At 46.9% G+C, this 16,777-nt stretch overlaps 2 protein-coding genes across 3 annotated transcripts; one reads left to right on the forward strand and one right to left on the reverse strand.

Annotated features, from left to right (window-relative positions):
• Nucleotides 1-542: 542 nt before the first annotated feature.
• Nucleotides 543-6,109, reverse strand: TOR2A (torsin family 2 member A). Its single transcript, XM_083145889.1, has 5 exons — nucleotides 5,518-6,109; nucleotides 3,390-3,655; nucleotides 2,484-2,659; nucleotides 1,250-1,377; nucleotides 543-1,158 (listed from the first exon to the last, which is right to left on the reverse strand). The coding sequence occupies exons 1-5, from the start codon at nucleotides 5,645-5,647 to the stop codon at nucleotides 914-916; spliced, it is 945 nt and encodes a 314-aa protein (XP_083002015.1). The 5' UTR covers nucleotides 5,648-6,109; the 3' UTR covers nucleotides 543-913.
• On the forward strand, nucleotides 5,531-14,853 carry NDUFS8 (NADH:ubiquinone oxidoreductase core subunit S8). 2 transcript variants are annotated; one of them, XM_083145890.1, is made up of 7 exons: nucleotides 5,531-5,971; nucleotides 6,776-6,833; nucleotides 8,466-8,528; nucleotides 9,015-9,104; nucleotides 10,106-10,278; nucleotides 12,259-12,387; nucleotides 14,071-14,853. In XM_083145890.1, exons 2-7 carry the CDS (start codon nucleotides 6,779-6,781, stop codon nucleotides 14,200-14,202), a joined length of 642 nt encoding a protein of 213 aa, XP_083002016.1. In that variant the 5' UTR covers nucleotides 5,531-5,971; nucleotides 6,776-6,778; the 3' UTR covers nucleotides 14,203-14,853. The 2 variants fall into 2 exon arrangements, with proteins under 2 accessions (XP_083002016.1, XP_083002017.1); XM_083145891.1 differs by lacking the exon at nucleotides 5,531-5,971 and adding an exon at nucleotides 6,004-6,296.
• The last annotated feature ends 1,924 nt before the right edge of the window (nucleotides 14,854-16,777 follow it).

A 16,777-nucleotide genomic window follows, 5' to 3' on the forward strand; every position in this document is an offset into this window, starting at 1 on the left:
AGCAAAGCGCCTTATGCGGACATTATATCCATAAGAGGCAGACTTGATTTTAATAACTTATAACACTTATGTGGCTGTTGAGAAGTTGTTATTATCATCTGGGGTTTCTTCATAGATTTAGCATTCTCTAACAGCAAAACTTGGCAAGGCATGATGGGACTTGTAGTTTCACAACAGCTGGAGGGCCATAGTTTGGACATGCCTGAATTAAAGGGCTCTGCAGAATTGCGATCTGGGGAGGGGTGTAATACCTCCGAAGTTTCACAGCCATACGGGATAGTAGCTCAACGTTTACTTTTTTATTTATTTAAAGGGACAAGAACTTACAACGCAAAGCCATACCTTGTAAATAATTGCCCCTTTAAAAACGCGGCAGCACGCACAGCTGCCAAACTTAGGTGATATTACATCCAGCTCCCGGTGCGAGCAATGCAAGAGCAATACTTTTCCAAACGGAACCTAATCCATCAGAGAAATCCAGATTTTCTCACCCACGTCCCGTAATCCATCAGGTTACTACACTTGAAATCTCAAGAACTGGGTACAGCTGGGAGTTTTATTTTATTAGGTCTGAAACGTCTTATATTAAAATTCAACTTTTAAAGTGCAAGTAGCTCCTGGGCGCAATGGCCAGCTTCTCCCAGGTGTAGTCCCCTCACTAAGGAGCAAATAAAATGAAGTCTTCCCCTTCAGGCCCTCAGCATGTAAGCAGTCAGGTCATTTGTCACATGGCTTTCTGACACGGTGATACAAACAACCTGGACTTTGTACTTGTAAGACTCAGTCATTAATAAACCACGTATTTGTGTAAACACTGGCCAGAAGCCGGAGAGGTAGAAACCAGACATGGTTCTAGGAATGAAAGACTCGTCTATTCTTTAAAAGGTCTATTAATCAAGCCCAGAGCAGCGGCTCACAGGTAATAGCTGATCCGTGACGGCACCGTTTTGCAGCCTGTCCATGAGAATACTTTTTCATCTTCAGGGAAGTAAACTAGATTGTCTGTCACAGAGCGGACAATGTCTTCGTCGGCCGCCAATCCCAGCTGCTCCATCTCGCTCCTTGCGCATTGCCTGACGTGGTTGGGACGCAGCGGCAAAAAAGGGACAAAGACGTCAACGAGGTTCTGCTTAATGATCTCCGATCGCCAGAAGCCATCTGCACACACACAAAAAAATTAAAATAGCAATGTAACCAAGTAGGAACAGTGGAGAATTCAATAATGGGGGAAAAAAAAAGTTACACTCACGCTCAGAATTAGAAATCACAGCTTTACAGATGGCCGATTCCACATCGCTCAGCTGGATTTCCTCTCGGTCTTTTCGCTCTCTCCAGAAATTCAGGGCTACCTGATTAATGGCCTCTCCTCCAGAATTGCTGCAAAAAATCATAAACAGGCCCCAATGGAGAATGGAAACTGAAATGATTACTACAGACAGAGCACAATACACACGCCCACACACACCAATCTTGTAAGACTGATGGGGTCTGTCAGATTTGTACGGTATAGCACAGCCAATAGGAAGCAGCTGTGTAATACCACACAGCTCATATACTAATGCAGCAAGTGGTGTCTGGTGTCGACGCCTCCTGTCTGCTTCCGTGATCCACTACTGTATCTCAAAACACATCTACTAACTCTGCAGGACCATCAGTCGTCTGAGCCCCTGTGATAGCAAAAAGGGTATAGGAGGGGAAATGCACCCCCTTCACTGCCGCCTAGTGAAGTCCTCCTGGGTTAACCACACCCACTACAGAATATTTGTCAACAACTGGAGAATTTTATCTGGCGCAGTTTCTAATTGACAGTAACCGCTCTGGATCAATATATTCAAATATTGGAGCGAAGCGAGAACCTCATCCACCGATGTTCCTTCAGGTCACTCCAACCAATACTACTGACCTTTTAATAAGGCCCCATTTCCATTCCTGCAGGTGGTTGACCCTGGCTCTTCATGGTTCTATTTAAGTGCTTTTAAGAATGTTTTTGTACTTGTATTTGTGTGTGTGCCTGATACAATGTATCCAGTACAGAAACTTGTATGTCAATCTGCTTTTTATGGATGGATGCCTCCAAAGGATTTATTATCCTGCCTGGGAAGAAAGTATAAATAAATCTTTTGAGGAACATAGGGCCTCTGAAAGAGGCGAGTTGTCGCTCCAAGGGGCCGGGAAATATTGATGTGCTATTGTGAAGTATCCTGGTTGTTGATCCTTTTGTCCTGAGAGGGGAATAGAAACCTTTGTATGAAAATAGGGCCCAGAATGAGGTCAGTATCCGATTGAGAGAAATAAATTGGGAGCCTGAAGTGTGAGGGGTCAGGAGAGCAGTTGTATGAAAATAGGGCCTTATTAAAAGATGAGGTCCTCACTTCGCTCCAATATTTGAATATTGAGTCCCTGATACCCAATGGACCATATGGGAAAGGTGAAATAACCTCCTTGTGTGGTGCTATGACCCCTCAGTGTGACGATGTACTTACCTTATGAAGATAAATATGGCCTTCTTGTAGTTTGAACCGAAGACCACCCAGGAGGAGCCCAGGAAGGGGACAATGACATCAATCAGACCTGGATGCATCTTATCCATCTCCTCAAACAGGAATACGGAGCGGCTACAGGAAGTGATGTTACCCTGGATCCATTGCTTCAGGTCCTCCTATATACCCAGAATGCAAGAGTGCTCAGACAGGAAATAAAGTTTTGTGCTTAAAATGGATCAAACAACAGTTACCCACGGGATAGAGTCGCTAGGTCGACAGGGCCGGGAGATTGACACAAGCATTAGGTCGACATGAGTTTTTCACCCTACCATACACTATGGTGTGGAGTGAGAATATAATATTGTGCCCGAGGCATGGTGAGCCATGCGAGGGGACGCGGTACACCAATACAGTGCCCATATCAACTTACATCAAAATATGGGACAAGAACCGTGTGAAAGTCATATCGATCTTTTGACTGTCGACTTACGACCCTTTCGACCTATTTCATATGTCGACATTTAGTGGTCAACCTAACATATGCCGACCCTGTGACCCATACCAGTATCCCACGTGGAAAGGTGCCGTAGCATCAATGTTCATCTTCCTACCATTTTATAGCACGCACTTCTAAATGCAATCTACAAGCTGATTGGTTGCTATGGGCAACTTTTCCACTCTCTAGAACAGGCATGGCCAAACAGTGGTCCTCCATCGGTTGTGAAACTACACATCCCAGCATGCCATAGTTTTAGCATTCCCCCCATTAGCCAAACTTTGGCAATGCATGCTGGGACGTGTAGTTTCACAACAACTGGAGAGCCTCAGGACAGCCAGGTCTGGATTAGATCATTTTAGGGGAACTAAATGGTTTCCCCACCCCCACTGCCGGCAGGTTCCATGTACCTTGTACTGCTCCACATACTGAGCGTGAGGGAAGTGTAGAATAGGAGAGAACTGATGAACGAAAGGGCTCCGGTTTCCATCTTTGTACAGATGTTTGACCAGCAGGGAACTCACAAAGGTTTTACCCGTGCCGCTCCAGCCATGGAAGGATAACACAAGAGGCTTCTGGGGGTTGTCGGTCTCCACAAACTCTGTCACGGCCTTCACCACCAGCTCCCTTGCCAGGTGCTGCCCAAACACGTTAGTGGCGAGATCACAATCTAATGCTGTGGAGACAATAAGAGGACGATATATGAGACGGGCCAGCAGAAATGATAGGGTGGCTGCCAAACAAGGATACCGATAAGAGAGGATTCAAATTAAGCATTAGGTATGGGAGGATCATGCTGGAAACACAGACATGTTCTGCACTAATGCCTCACCAAGCTGAGGTCATGGATACTTCTCCAAACCAAGGAGAGTTGAGGTATCCACGGGGCCTGGGTACTAAGGGAGCGAGACCACATGTCCTCCTCCCAAACAAAATATCAGTGTAAAACACTATGTTGCACTATGTTCTGTAATGGAGGAAATTTGCCCCCCTCACCTGTCCAGCCAAGGTAACCGGCTACCCCTCAGTAACCCCTGATCAGGGTACTATCTATGCGACAGCTGTATGTACTTCACATATGTGTGGTTTTCGCCCGTACTCCAAAAACATACTCGCTGGGTGATGTTATCATAGGTCACAGGACAGTCCCGATTTTAAATAGGAATAGTGTCAGGTCCAGGAGTGGGCATTTGTAGACAGATCGTGTGTGGGGCTTATTTGGGTTGGGTGGTATGTACTCCTCTCCAGTTATTCTGCAACTGGTCAGACTGGCTGGGCATGCTGCAACTTGTAGTTATACACATATTCCCTAAATCCAGACATATAATGCTAGGCCAGGTATGGTTCACAGGGTCAGGCCATGGGGGTTATTCTGGTTAACTTGCAGAGGCAAATTCCTTCTCAAATGGACAAAATCATTTGCAGTGCAGGTGGGGTAGATGTTACTTGTGCAGAGAGAATTAGATTTGGCTTGGGTTTTACTTCAAAGTGAGATCTATATTGCAGTGTAAAAATAAGCCAGTCAGTATTTTCCCTGCACAGAAACAAAATAACTCACCCAAATCTAATTCTTTCTGCACGTTACATCTGCCCCCAATGCAGTGCACATGGTTTTGTCCATTTGAGAAGGAATGTGCCTTTGCGCAGTGAATCAGAATAAGGACCCAAATGTAGACAACAGGTACAAAGGGTATTTGTTTTTTGGGTGTTCATTTGTTTGTGTAACCACATATGACCCAGACTTGTGTACCGCCATGCTTCGGGTAAGATGTGTGGCTCCTGTACCACGGCTCTTGGCATTGGGCTACTATACCCAAACATGTATAGGCCATTGGTCAACATGCTTTGGGTCGACATGGCTAAGGTAGACAGGGTTGGAAGGGTGACAAGCATTAGGTTGACAATGGTCGACAGGAGTTTTTCAGTTTTTTTGTTTTGTCCGGGAATGTCGACATGGACACCATCAAAGTGTATACTGCTGCGCTCACAATGCTTTGGCCACACTTTTTATTCTCCCACCATGCTGTAGTGGATGGTAGGACATGAAATACCGCCTGTCGGCTCAAAAAAAAAAAAAAAACATGAAAAATTTCGACCCTTTTACTGTCAAACTTGCCATTGTCGACCCAATGCTTCTGTCAACACTCCAAGTCAACCTATTTCAGATGTCGACCCAATTCATGTCAACATAAATAGGGTCAATCTAGTGAGCGTATCCCACCCAAACGTGGCCCACATAGCTGGTAAAGGATGAAAAGTTGCAAAGCATAAAAAACTTAAAAAAAATAAATAAAAAAAAAATAGGAAAACATATGGAGAACTTTATACAGAACACAATGATACCCAAGTATCGCTCACGTCACAACTACAGTAAAGAGGAGACAATATTATTTTGGTTATTATCACTACTGAACGGAACATAAAATATATGGACAAAGTTTATACAAAAAAAAAAAAAAAAGAGAGAGAAATCGGTCTTATGCGCTTCCGGTACAGCGGGCACTAGGACCGCGCTGCCTTCTGTGATGCCGCGCTCACCTTTAGGATCTATGCGGAAGCCGCATTCACAGAAGGAGTAGAAGTTGCAGTGAAGGGCGGACAGCTCCCAGCAGCGCCCGGACCCACAGCCGAGAACCACCAGGAACAGCAGGACGAAACCGCCCGCCATCCTCGCTACCGTCCCGCGGCATGACGGTACAGTTGTGTTTTTCCCATTCCCCAATCCCGGCTTCTAACGATTTGACGTAGACCAGCGCCGACCAATCACAGGAAAGGCGACCTCGACCAATCAGGCAGAAGGGATTTTTCAGCCGCTGGTACAACAAATCACGGATCTAGGCGGGGTTTTTGATGAGCCAATGAGAAAACAGAAAGAGCCCGGCTAGGACCGCCTCGTTCTTTGAGTGACAGAGGCGCCTGCCAATCGCTGGATACCTGGCCTGTCTCCGGTCGCTCCTACAGCAGCAAGGTCAGCGGCAGCTGCCACTGCCAGGTGAGCCGGGTTGGGTGACTGTGAGAATGACGGTACCGGCTGCAGAGCGGGATGTACGGCAGCCACGTAGCGTGGCGGCTGTCACTGGGTGGCTCTGGAGCAAGTCACGGGCAAAGCTGACATCTACGACATGAGGAGCGTACTCTGTGGAACGCAAAAGCAGAGGGCCAACGCGCATGCGTAGCCGGCTACATCGCTCTACTGCGCATGCGTGACCGGCACTGGTACCCTACTGCGCATGCGTGGCCGGCACTGGTACCCTACTGCGCATGCTCCACGAATAGTTTAACTCTAAAGATCTATTTAATTACATCATTATAACAAGGTAAATGCATTCAGCTGTTATATTACCTCCATCTCCTGCTGCCTGTTATGTCTTTTGCATATCTGTTGTGTTGTACTGAGGTCACTGACTTATGTTGATGCCCTTGGAATACAGAATATCCACTGTGGGGCTTCGTTTGACAAATGGGGACAGTTTTACACTTCTTTATGTCTTCTTTGTGGCTTATGGTACTGGCCATAAGTATAGCATAGCTATTAGGTTGCCTGGCACTGATACATGATACCCTTGTGTGGCAACCATAGAGGTATGGGACATGGCTGTGTAATACTGTACAACACCCCAGATAAAATACTAGTAGCTGCCATTAAAATATTAAGTGTATAGTGCTAGTACTGTATATAGAAACCTGTTCCGGTAATGTGCGCCTTACACACACTCCAGGAGCTGTTTATACCTTATACTGATTGCCGGTGTGTTTGCTGCCTATTCATTGTGTGTGCCTTTTTATTCATTACCAGATAATGTCCGCGAGCATGTTGGGAGCTCGCCTCATCTATAATGCCGCCAGCCGAGCAGGTATGGAGTATTCTCTAAACTACCCTTACCTCTGGTTTCTCTGTACTGTGGCAAGGCCTCTGGCACTGCGCTCTATCTGCTCTTCCGAAAAATGATAGGGATGGCCAATGTTGAATACTATTGCCATCGAAGTGGGAGAACCAGATGGTTTCCCTCCATCAATGGCACAACAAAAGCGATGTTTTGCGGCAGTTTTTTTATCAAAGTGCCGGGACACTGAGCATAGCCCCGCCCCTGACACGTGAAGCCTCGCCCCCACACTCTGATTGTCCACAGGACAGTCAGTCAAAGAAGATAGATGACCATCGATAGGTAAAACTATCGATGGTTATCCATCACATAGTTTATTACTATCGAACGCCAGTTGCAGTATCGCCATCGATGGCGACTGCACCGATGTCCAGAAGGGGATGACTAGACTATAACACTACCTGAGTAGCAGTGACTTGGTTCTGACTAATACTGAGCTTCAGGGTGTAAGTGATCTAGTAATTATAGTTGTGGCAATGGTCTTGGGTTGAATCTAAATTGAAGTGGGCAAAAAGGCATGGTCCCTTTGGCTACGTGTATGTGACCTATTCTAAATATAAAGGCTATATGCAACTGGGTTAAAGAACCAGGTCCTTGTGGCCACTTGGATCTATTTTATATAGCTAGACTTTAGCCATCTGGACCAGGCCTGACTGTGTCTCCCAAGTGGTTTTGAAACTACAAGTCCCAGCATGCATTGCCACAGTTTTAGCATTCTCTAGTAGCAAAACTGTGGCAAGGCATGATGGGACTTATAGTTTCACAACAGCTAGGGAGCCACAGGTGGGCTAGGTCTGTTCTAGACTAAACTACTTGGTCCTGTCTCACCACATGCCGGTTATTTTTGTTTTATTCTTTTTTGGCCCAAATCTAACCCTAACTTGAACATGGGATGTTGCTATTAACAACCAGTCAGGTTCTGTCTATTATCTTCTAGAAGGTGCTAAATAAATAAGTACGATTTGATTGGTTGCCCATAGTAATACCCCATCTTCAATAGAACTCCCATCTTAGTAACTAAACCCCTACATCAGATCATCTTTAGATCACTTGGATCTAGCATCTACCAATCGCCTTCCCAGAGTATGTTTCCAGGGCTTTTCTCTCTGAGGGCCAGATGTAATAAGCTTGGAGCATGATAACGCACTAGCCAATCAGCTCCTACCTGTCATTTTTCAAACACAGCCTGTCACATGACAGGTATGAGCTGATTGGCTGGTGGTTTATCACTTTACAAGCTTAGACCATCTGGCCCTGAGCTCTGTGTCTGTATAAGCAGAACGGCTGATTTTACCCCTTGTACAGTAAACCATCATCACAATTGACTCCAAAATCCAAGTGGGTACCAACTCCATAGTTCAGACAAAGGATGACACTGCCCACTCCCATTAGGCCCGGTCTGGACGTACTGGGGCAGTGGCAGCAGAAGCATGTCCATGCGCCTTGTCTTCCCATATATATCATAGTTGCGATAGGTTCTGCCGGAACCGTTCTCCGTGAAGAACAGAGAAGATACTGCTCTGGGCATTATGGAGCGCCGCTGGTAATCTACCCGTTACATTGTACATGTGGTGCTGACCTTGTCGCTTGTTGTGTTTGCAGGTCTCCCATGCTCTCGGACATTGGCCAGGCCTTTCAGCCTGGCACCTCAAATGCATTCGTTCAGTAAGTGATGATTTGAGCGGAATAACAATCTCCACTCCATGTTCTTATAAACCATGTGATTTACTCAGACTGACAGGGGGCATCATGTAGTTTCAGACATCCTGCAGGATGGTATCGTAGCTCCTCCCACCTGGCTGCTCTGCTCAGCCAAGCATGTGGCTATTACAGCATAGATACCTTTTAACCTCTGGCTATGGGCCATAGATAACAAGGGGGTGCTTACAAATAAGAGAACAGATCTATATGACAATGTAAAGCATTTTTATATCTGGTGGAACAAGTCTTCTGTACTCGGCCAACTTTGCTGATGGAGAACTCTCATGCTGCAAGGTATACAGTTAATGGCTATAGCAAGTGGAAGCCATTTCATATACTCAGTCTAGCAAGAGCGGGTCTGAATAGGGCCCTATGTGTATGGGGGCTTTATAGTTATTCAAATGTTTGAAAAAAAAAAATGGAACCCTGTTGTTATTTCTGTCCCCTAAGAATACGTGAACGCCAGAGAGGAGGCGACAGACATGAGATCTATCACTGACCGGGCAGCCGTGACCCTTCTGTGGACCGAGATGTTCAGAGGTGAGGGACAATACGGACACTGAGGAGCTCCTTTACTGGCACTGCATGTATGTGTAACGTCTGAGCACAGCCAATCACTGGCACTGCATGTATGTGTAACGTCTGAGCACAGCCAATCGCTGGCACTGCATGTATGTGTAACGTCTGAGCACAGCCAATCACTGGCACTGCATGTATGTGTAACGTCTGAGCACAGCCAATCGCTGGCACTGCATGTATGTGTAACGTCTGAGCACAGCCAATCGCTGGCACTGCATGTATGTGTAACGTCTGAGCACAGCCAATCACTGGCACTGCATGTATGTGTAACGTCTGAGCACAGCCAATCGCTGGCACTGCATGTATGTGTAACGTCTGAGCACAGCCAATCGCTGGCACTGCATGTATGTGTAACGTCTGAGCACAGCCAATCGCTGGCACTGCATGTATGTGTAACGTCTGAGCACAGCCAATCACTGGCACTGCATGTATGTGTAACGTCTGAGCACAGCCAATCACTGGCACTGCTTTTATGTGTAACGTCTGAGCACAGCCAATCACTGGCACTGTATTTATGTGTAACGTCTGAGCACAGCCAATCACTGGCCCAGAATTTGTGTAACGTCTGAGCACAGCCAATCACTGGCACTGTATTTATGTGTAACGTCTGAGCACAGCCAATCACTGGCCCAGAATTTGTGTTACGTCTGAGCACAGCCAATCACTGGCACTGTATTTATGTGTAACGTCTGAGCACAGCCAATCACTGGCACTGCATGTATGTGTAACGTGTGAGCACAGCCAATCACTGACTGACTGTCGCTGGGCAGCTGAGAGCTAATAGGGGTTTGGTAACTTTGGGTCTCTGCACTAAGATTGATTGTTAGTACATAAGCCCTTACAATGTACGTAATGAAAGACTCCCCATTTCTCCTGTCCCGGCCTCCCTTGTAATATTCCTAGTTTGGTAGACGCACTTGCTGTTCCCTGGCATTTAACCCTTTCCATCTGATTTGTTGTAGGCTTAGGAATGACGCTCAGTTACATGTTCCGGGAACCGGCCACTATCAATTACCCTTTTGAGAAGGGCCCGTTAAGCCCTCGGTTCCGCGGCGAGCACGCACTGCGCAGATATCCGTCTGGAGAGGAGCGCTGCATCGCTTGCAAGCTCTGTGAAGCCGTCTGCCCTGCCCAGGTACTACAAGAACACACACACACACACTTCTGGGCCTTTAATACTAGTTGGGGGAAATTTGCTAAGGTAAATTCGTATAAAAAAATCATATTTCTATAGCAAAATACAAATTATTTTTTTTATGCGTTTACGTGTTTTCAGAATTTACTGTCCTGAAAATACATACATTTGTATTCATATTGATGGCACATTCGTATTTGTAAATACAAATGTATGCGCCATCGATAGAATACGACTGGGAATCACCATTCAAAAGTAATTAGTAAAGCAGCTGCATTGAAAATACGGCCACTAATTACTGGCAATTTGCGGGATACGAATGCTAATTGCTGGTAAAATACACTTCATTTTCCTGCCGTATTTGGCAGAAGCCTGCACGGATCTGACTGATCTTCAGTTTGCAAAATAAATAATTAAAAAAAAACGGCATGGAGTCCCACCCCACGGCTGTAAACAGCCCCAGGTAGAAAGAGCCAGTCCTGGTTGTAAAAAATCAGGGAACAATTTGATTTAAGGTTTGCGTTGGGGTTTCCACACCCACCCCCAGGAACTTACCTGCCCATGCTGAAGCCTGGGGCTGTCATTGATGTCCCTGGGCATTGAGCTGATGAAATGTGTAAATATAGATCAACCATTGGGTTTTGCTGTGGAACTATGAGTCCCAGCAAGCCTGGAACGCATACTTGGAGAACCACGTTAGCGGAGGCCTGTCCTGAGCCATCACTGGGAGATGAGAGTATCTCAAAGCGCCGGCTATTTCATTACAGTGAACCGGTCCCGGGTCAGATCTACCCAGGTTACTCATTTACACTGCCACTGAATCGAGTAGAATCCTTGTCCAACCCAGTTGTAATGCCTGGTCACTTAACCCTGCATATTTCAACTGGGTGCATTTACACTGCCTGCAATCCCGGGTTTTTATCGCGTTCTCCTGCCAAAGCCCAGGATATTTCACCTGGTGTAAAAGGGGTATTAGTGATCTGCACAGATCAGACGTTTGGGGTTATTCAGACCTGATCGCTGCTCGGCTAAATAGCAGAGCACTGCAATCAGTTATGTGTCACCCCGCCAGAGTGAAATCCCGCCCCACACTAGCCTGCGAATTGCTTAGCAAGCCGCTTACCATCAAATGATTGTTCCAGTGCGTGCAGTCTGTGCGCAGCCCGGGACTTACTCAGCGGCTGCAATAGAAGCAGTCGGAACAGGCCTGGGGCTGACGTCACATGACTAACCCTCAAATGCCAGGGCCGCCGCGTGGGCTACATGTAACGGGCAGAATCATAGAAAGGTTTCTGCGGTCTGTGCAATGGTGAGTAGCTCTGAGGCTTCCACTAATTGGCGACTGAGGCCAGCGCTGACATCACAGACCCTCCCTTAAAGCGACTGGGCACTTCTGCCTCCATACGGTTACCACCGCTAAATGCCGGCACCCTGTTAGTCACCCTCCGACCGCTTTGCATTAACGATCCATATGTATTTTCTGTCACTAAATGCCATCGCTCAATTTGCGAATACTCCGATTAGCGATTCCACGCTGACTTAGTGTGAGATTAACTTGTTTATTTGGTCTTTGACGTTTCATGGGCTTCTGAAGATCCTAAGACACTTTGGCAATAGCCTGAGTGCCGCGTACTATCAGTGTGGCGTCTGTTGTGCAGTCTGGCGCCCCCCGCTGGCTGGTTGTGCAGACCTTTCTGTGGTGTCACTCTTGTACTGGCCACAGTGGTGGATTTGGTATCAGAACAAATGTCTAACACAGACACTAATTTACCAAGATAGAAGTTCTGTTGAAGATGGAGATGTTGCCCATAGCAACCAATCAGATTCTACTTATTTATCTAGAACAGGTCTGCCCAACCTGCGGCTCTCCAGCTGTTGTGACACTACAAGTCCCAGCATGCCTTGCCTCACTGCACACTGTATTATAACATTGCATGAGTATGTTCTGTGGTAATGGAAGGTTCCCCTTGTTCCCTGCAGGCCATCACCATAGAGGCTGAGCCCCGCGCAGATGGGAGCCGACGGACAACGCGATACGACATCGACATGACCAAGTGTATCTACTGCGGCTTCTGCCAGGAGGCGTGTCCCGTGGATGCCATTGTGGAGGTGATCTGATTCGTGGATAGATTGGCCTGGCTGTATATGTAATTTTACTCTGGCACGCCCACCATGGGGGATGGGACAAAGGGGGGTCTTACGGCATTCATTGCAGTCACAGCCCTAACTAATAAAGGGGGATACGGTCACCTTCTGCAACTAGCCTACAGGCCATGATATCGCAGTATATTGTGCCTGCCCTACATCAAGCCCTTAGGTGATGAGGGTCTTCGGGCTCCCCTCCACCGCACAGCTTTGGGTTGGCTGAAGCTTCCCCCTAGGAAACAGAAATGTTGGCTCTCCTGAAAAGTGCATCTTCAGGCACACCTGGCTCAGGAGGCGTCGGCGTGCTTCAGCCTGCCGGACCCTCAGCCAGGGGATCAAGTGGTTCTCCATTATTCCCCTGGGGCTGGGGAGGCTAGGGAAGAGATAGAAGTGGAAGAACAGGATGAGAGATGGCAAAAGGAGATTAGACATGGAAAGGAACTGTACAAAGAGAAGACCAATGTAAATGAACGACTAGCAACCTCCTGGGCACGCTCACTACCCCAAGTGGCCACAGGGGGAGAGGAAAAGGGGTACAGAAAAGATGGAGGATCGAGGAGAAGGAAAGAGCAGAAACAGGAGTGAAGGGAGGAATAGACAGAGAGAAGCTGTACATGACCTAAGCTGGGTTACACACTTGCGGATGCCGGCAGCGACAAGCGTCATTGCAGGGGGAAGTGAGCGGGGACCGTACTCAATTCTGCAACATGGCTCTCACAGGCGATGTCCTGCATGTACAGAGGACGTTGCTACCGACTCGCGGGAGCATGCGTCATTAACGATATAGGGCCCGATTCAGACCTGATTGCTAATCTGTAGCCATATGCAAATTTGCAGAGTGAATTGCGAAAAATCCATACGCAATTCACCAACTATCAAATGATTTTACCAAATGTGAGAAACTCCGACCCTGATGGATACAGGCTGATCGTAGCCGGCGCTGATCTCACAGACCCTCCCTGGGCGCACCTGCGTTATTTACCCCCCCCAAATCGCCAACAACCTCTCAGCAAAGCGTGAGTGTCTGCGATCAGATATTTATGATATATCCGCTCTAGCGTACGCGTTGCGATCCTTATGCACGCGCAGTCCTTCCATATTCAAATGGCTTGCGCATTCGCACCACGGCGGTCAACTCTGAATAGAAGGTTCTAAATAAGTGGCAGAATCAGTCTTCATACAAACAAAACAAAGTTGCACAGGCGGCAGGATCATTGTATAGCACAATAGTATCGTCTGCTATCCCAGCCAAGTCTGCCTGTCTTGGCTGCAATGCGACACAGTTTGGTGTGATCCTCAGGTCTGATGAATTGGACGCTTTTTATGCGATTGATCGCTGCAATCACCTAACAAAAGGACTAAATGTATAGCACCCTAGTGTATGGGCACCTTTACTGTAAGCAATGTGAGACTATTTAACACCAATTATAAAACCAGGTCTGTGCAGTTTGCACTCTGGCCACTAGGGGGCCCTCCAGTGTGGTAGCTAGTGTCAGGATTATTCTGCTGCAGACACATTTGTTTCACTGAGCAGAATAATGTAAATTTATGAAAGAACACGGTGGAAATAACCCCGGTCACTTCCCTTTTTTAAATGTGTTTAGTTCCTCATCATGTACCTACCCTTTTTTTTTTTTTTTCACGCAGGGCCCGAATTTTGAGTTCAGCACAGAAACGCACGAAGAGCTTCTGTACAACAAAGAAAAACTCTTAAACAACGGCGACAAATGGGAGGTGGAGATTGGTGCAAATATCCAGGCTGACTTTCTCTATCGCTGAGGGACACCCCCTCCCCCTTCCGTCCCACCCCCAGAACATTCAAAGCTGACTTCCTGCATTTCTGTGCAGTGGAAGGACCCGTATATAACTCCACCCCACCGATTTGGTCACCTTGCAGAGCACCTATTCTGACTGGGCCAGGGTAGGGCCGGAGGAACATCTGCCGCCCAGTAGCGTCTGTTTGCCACTGCCTGGAAATAGTCAAACTTTGCATTGCGCCATTTAGCCAACAGTGAATTATATACTCGATTTTATGTAGCTGGTCCAGCAATCTGGTCGTTCACACCAGTCACCCGCTGCTGCTTCATTTATGGTTTGATATCCTTTTATCCTGTAAACCAGCTTTAAACCACTCAACCCACTATAATAATGGTGCGGTTCCTGCTTTATGCTACCATATGGTTGCTATGGGTTACAGAGTGCGTGTGTGCGCTAGGCAAGCACCGGTTCCGTTAAAGCAAGTAAACCTTTGCGGAATATTTGGTGACTCTTTAAAGTTTAACACCGCAAGGTACAATTCGGTCTGCCTGTATCTGTTGCAATGGATTGTGGGAGTGAAGCTTTGTATGGCTGTGGTATCAGCAACACCTGTTATACCTCTGCTGCATTAATGTATTTCTTAATAAATATCTGATTTTGGTTGTATGGAAACGGGTTACATATTTTATTTCATTGGGAGATGTCAGAGCTGCATTACACTCTGCTGGGTGACGTGTTTGATTTATTGGTGATCTAACGACTCCTCACCTCTATGAGAAGTACCGACAGTGACCACTAGAGGCCGCTCCAACTTCTTTTTGTACTAAAAGATGTCCTAACAGAAAGTGAAAGCACTTTTTGCAGGGACACTGTTGGATATGGAGAGAGGGAGCTGTGAAGACAGATATTGGAAGTGGAGAGATTGTGGGCTAAAAACTGTCACAGCTCAAAGTGAATACATTGCAAAAGCTGTCATTTTGACGGGCTTTTAACTACTTCCGTTTAATCTTGCTGCCACCCATTAAATTAGCATCGAGGACTAAATCAAACAAGCTTATATTGTTACTATAGAAAAATGTATTAGACACACCTGCTCATTAATGCAAACATCCAATCATGTGCTAGCAACAAAAAAAAAATTGCAGACCTGGTCAAGAGGTTCAGTTGTTGTCCAAACACCAGAACATGGAGGAAATGTAATGTTAAGTAACTTTTACCATGCAATGATTATTGGTGCCAGAATGGGATGTCTGAGTGTTTCAGTATCTGATGGTCTTCTGGATTTGAACACACCACAGTCTCCATGGTCTTCAGAGAATGGTGTGGAAACAAAAATGTGTCATTGAGTCCTGTGGGTGAAATCACTTTGGCAATCGGAGGTCAGAGGAGAACAGCCAGACTGGATCAAGCGGACATGGCAACCATAACGTAAATACACAGCATGTGAACCCTTGGATGGTCTATAGCAGCAGAAGACCCTACCATGTTTCACTCCAGTCACCCAGTCACAGGAAAGGAGCTACATTGGGCGCAGGATTCCCAAAACTGCTGGCACATGTGACTGGACCTACATGGATCCATCACCCATCAAGCTGCCTTGAGTATAAATATGGACTGCTCGCACTGTCTGAACATGCCTTGAGGAAGGTCTACTGAGCGAAGCGCATCGGCGTATTCAGCGTGTGTTAGCAGCCATATTGCGCCACTTGTACTGCAGATATAACTACTAGTGTGTACCCAGCTTTCTACATGCTCAGTAAATACGAACATATAACCAAAACACAGTCTGAGATGCGTCACCACCATCATGGTGAAGGTGACCCGACTTGACGCAATTCAATTGGTTCCGGGCTGGGACTTGGAATTTCCCGTCTGCCTCAGATCTGAAAAAGAGGCAAGTCTTCATCTTCCTGGTGTCGGATCTGGTGGATTTTGGATTTGCGCGCTAATTTTAGAGTCCCAATGAAATCAGTGGGCTGACCACTGATTGGCTGAGAGAGACAGTGGATAACTGCATCATCATCCTCTCAGACACCATCTGGGGGAATCCGTCTGCCAGCTGTCACAGTAAGCACACTACTACAGTGCCTCTATTCGAGAGCTAGCATGTCTACCTGAAATGTATCCAACCTACACTGTATCCGACTCAGTGTATATCCTGTATTGTACTGTATTGCCCTGCAGTGTATCCAACCTGCACTGTATCCGGCCCACAGTGTATATCCCACACTGTAACCCGCCCTGCATTGTATCCAACCTGCACTGTATCTGACCCAAGCCGTAAACTGCGCTGTGAGGCTAATTCAGACCTGATGTGGGTATCTGCGTGTGGTATTAGCTGGTTCTCTAAAAAAAAAGAGGGGTTGTATGCAGGCAGGAGGTGGTAGGCAGACTGGGTGGTATGAAGGTAGGGGGGGCAGTCAGCAGGTGATATGCAGGCAGATGGAGTGGTATGCAGACAAGAGGTGGTATGTAGGCAGGCAAGGGGTGGTAGGAAGACAGGATGGTATGCAGGTAAGAACTGGTAGGCAGGCAGGCAGGAGGTGGTAGGCTGGCAGGGAGTGGTCAGGCAAGATGGATGTGGTATGCAGGCAGT

Source organism: Crinia signifera, chromosome 6 (genome assembly GCF_055691185.1).
Source record: "Crinia signifera chromosome 6, ASM5569118v1, whole genome shotgun sequence".
NCBI lineage: Eukaryota > Metazoa > Chordata > Amphibia > Anura > Myobatrachidae > Crinia > Crinia signifera.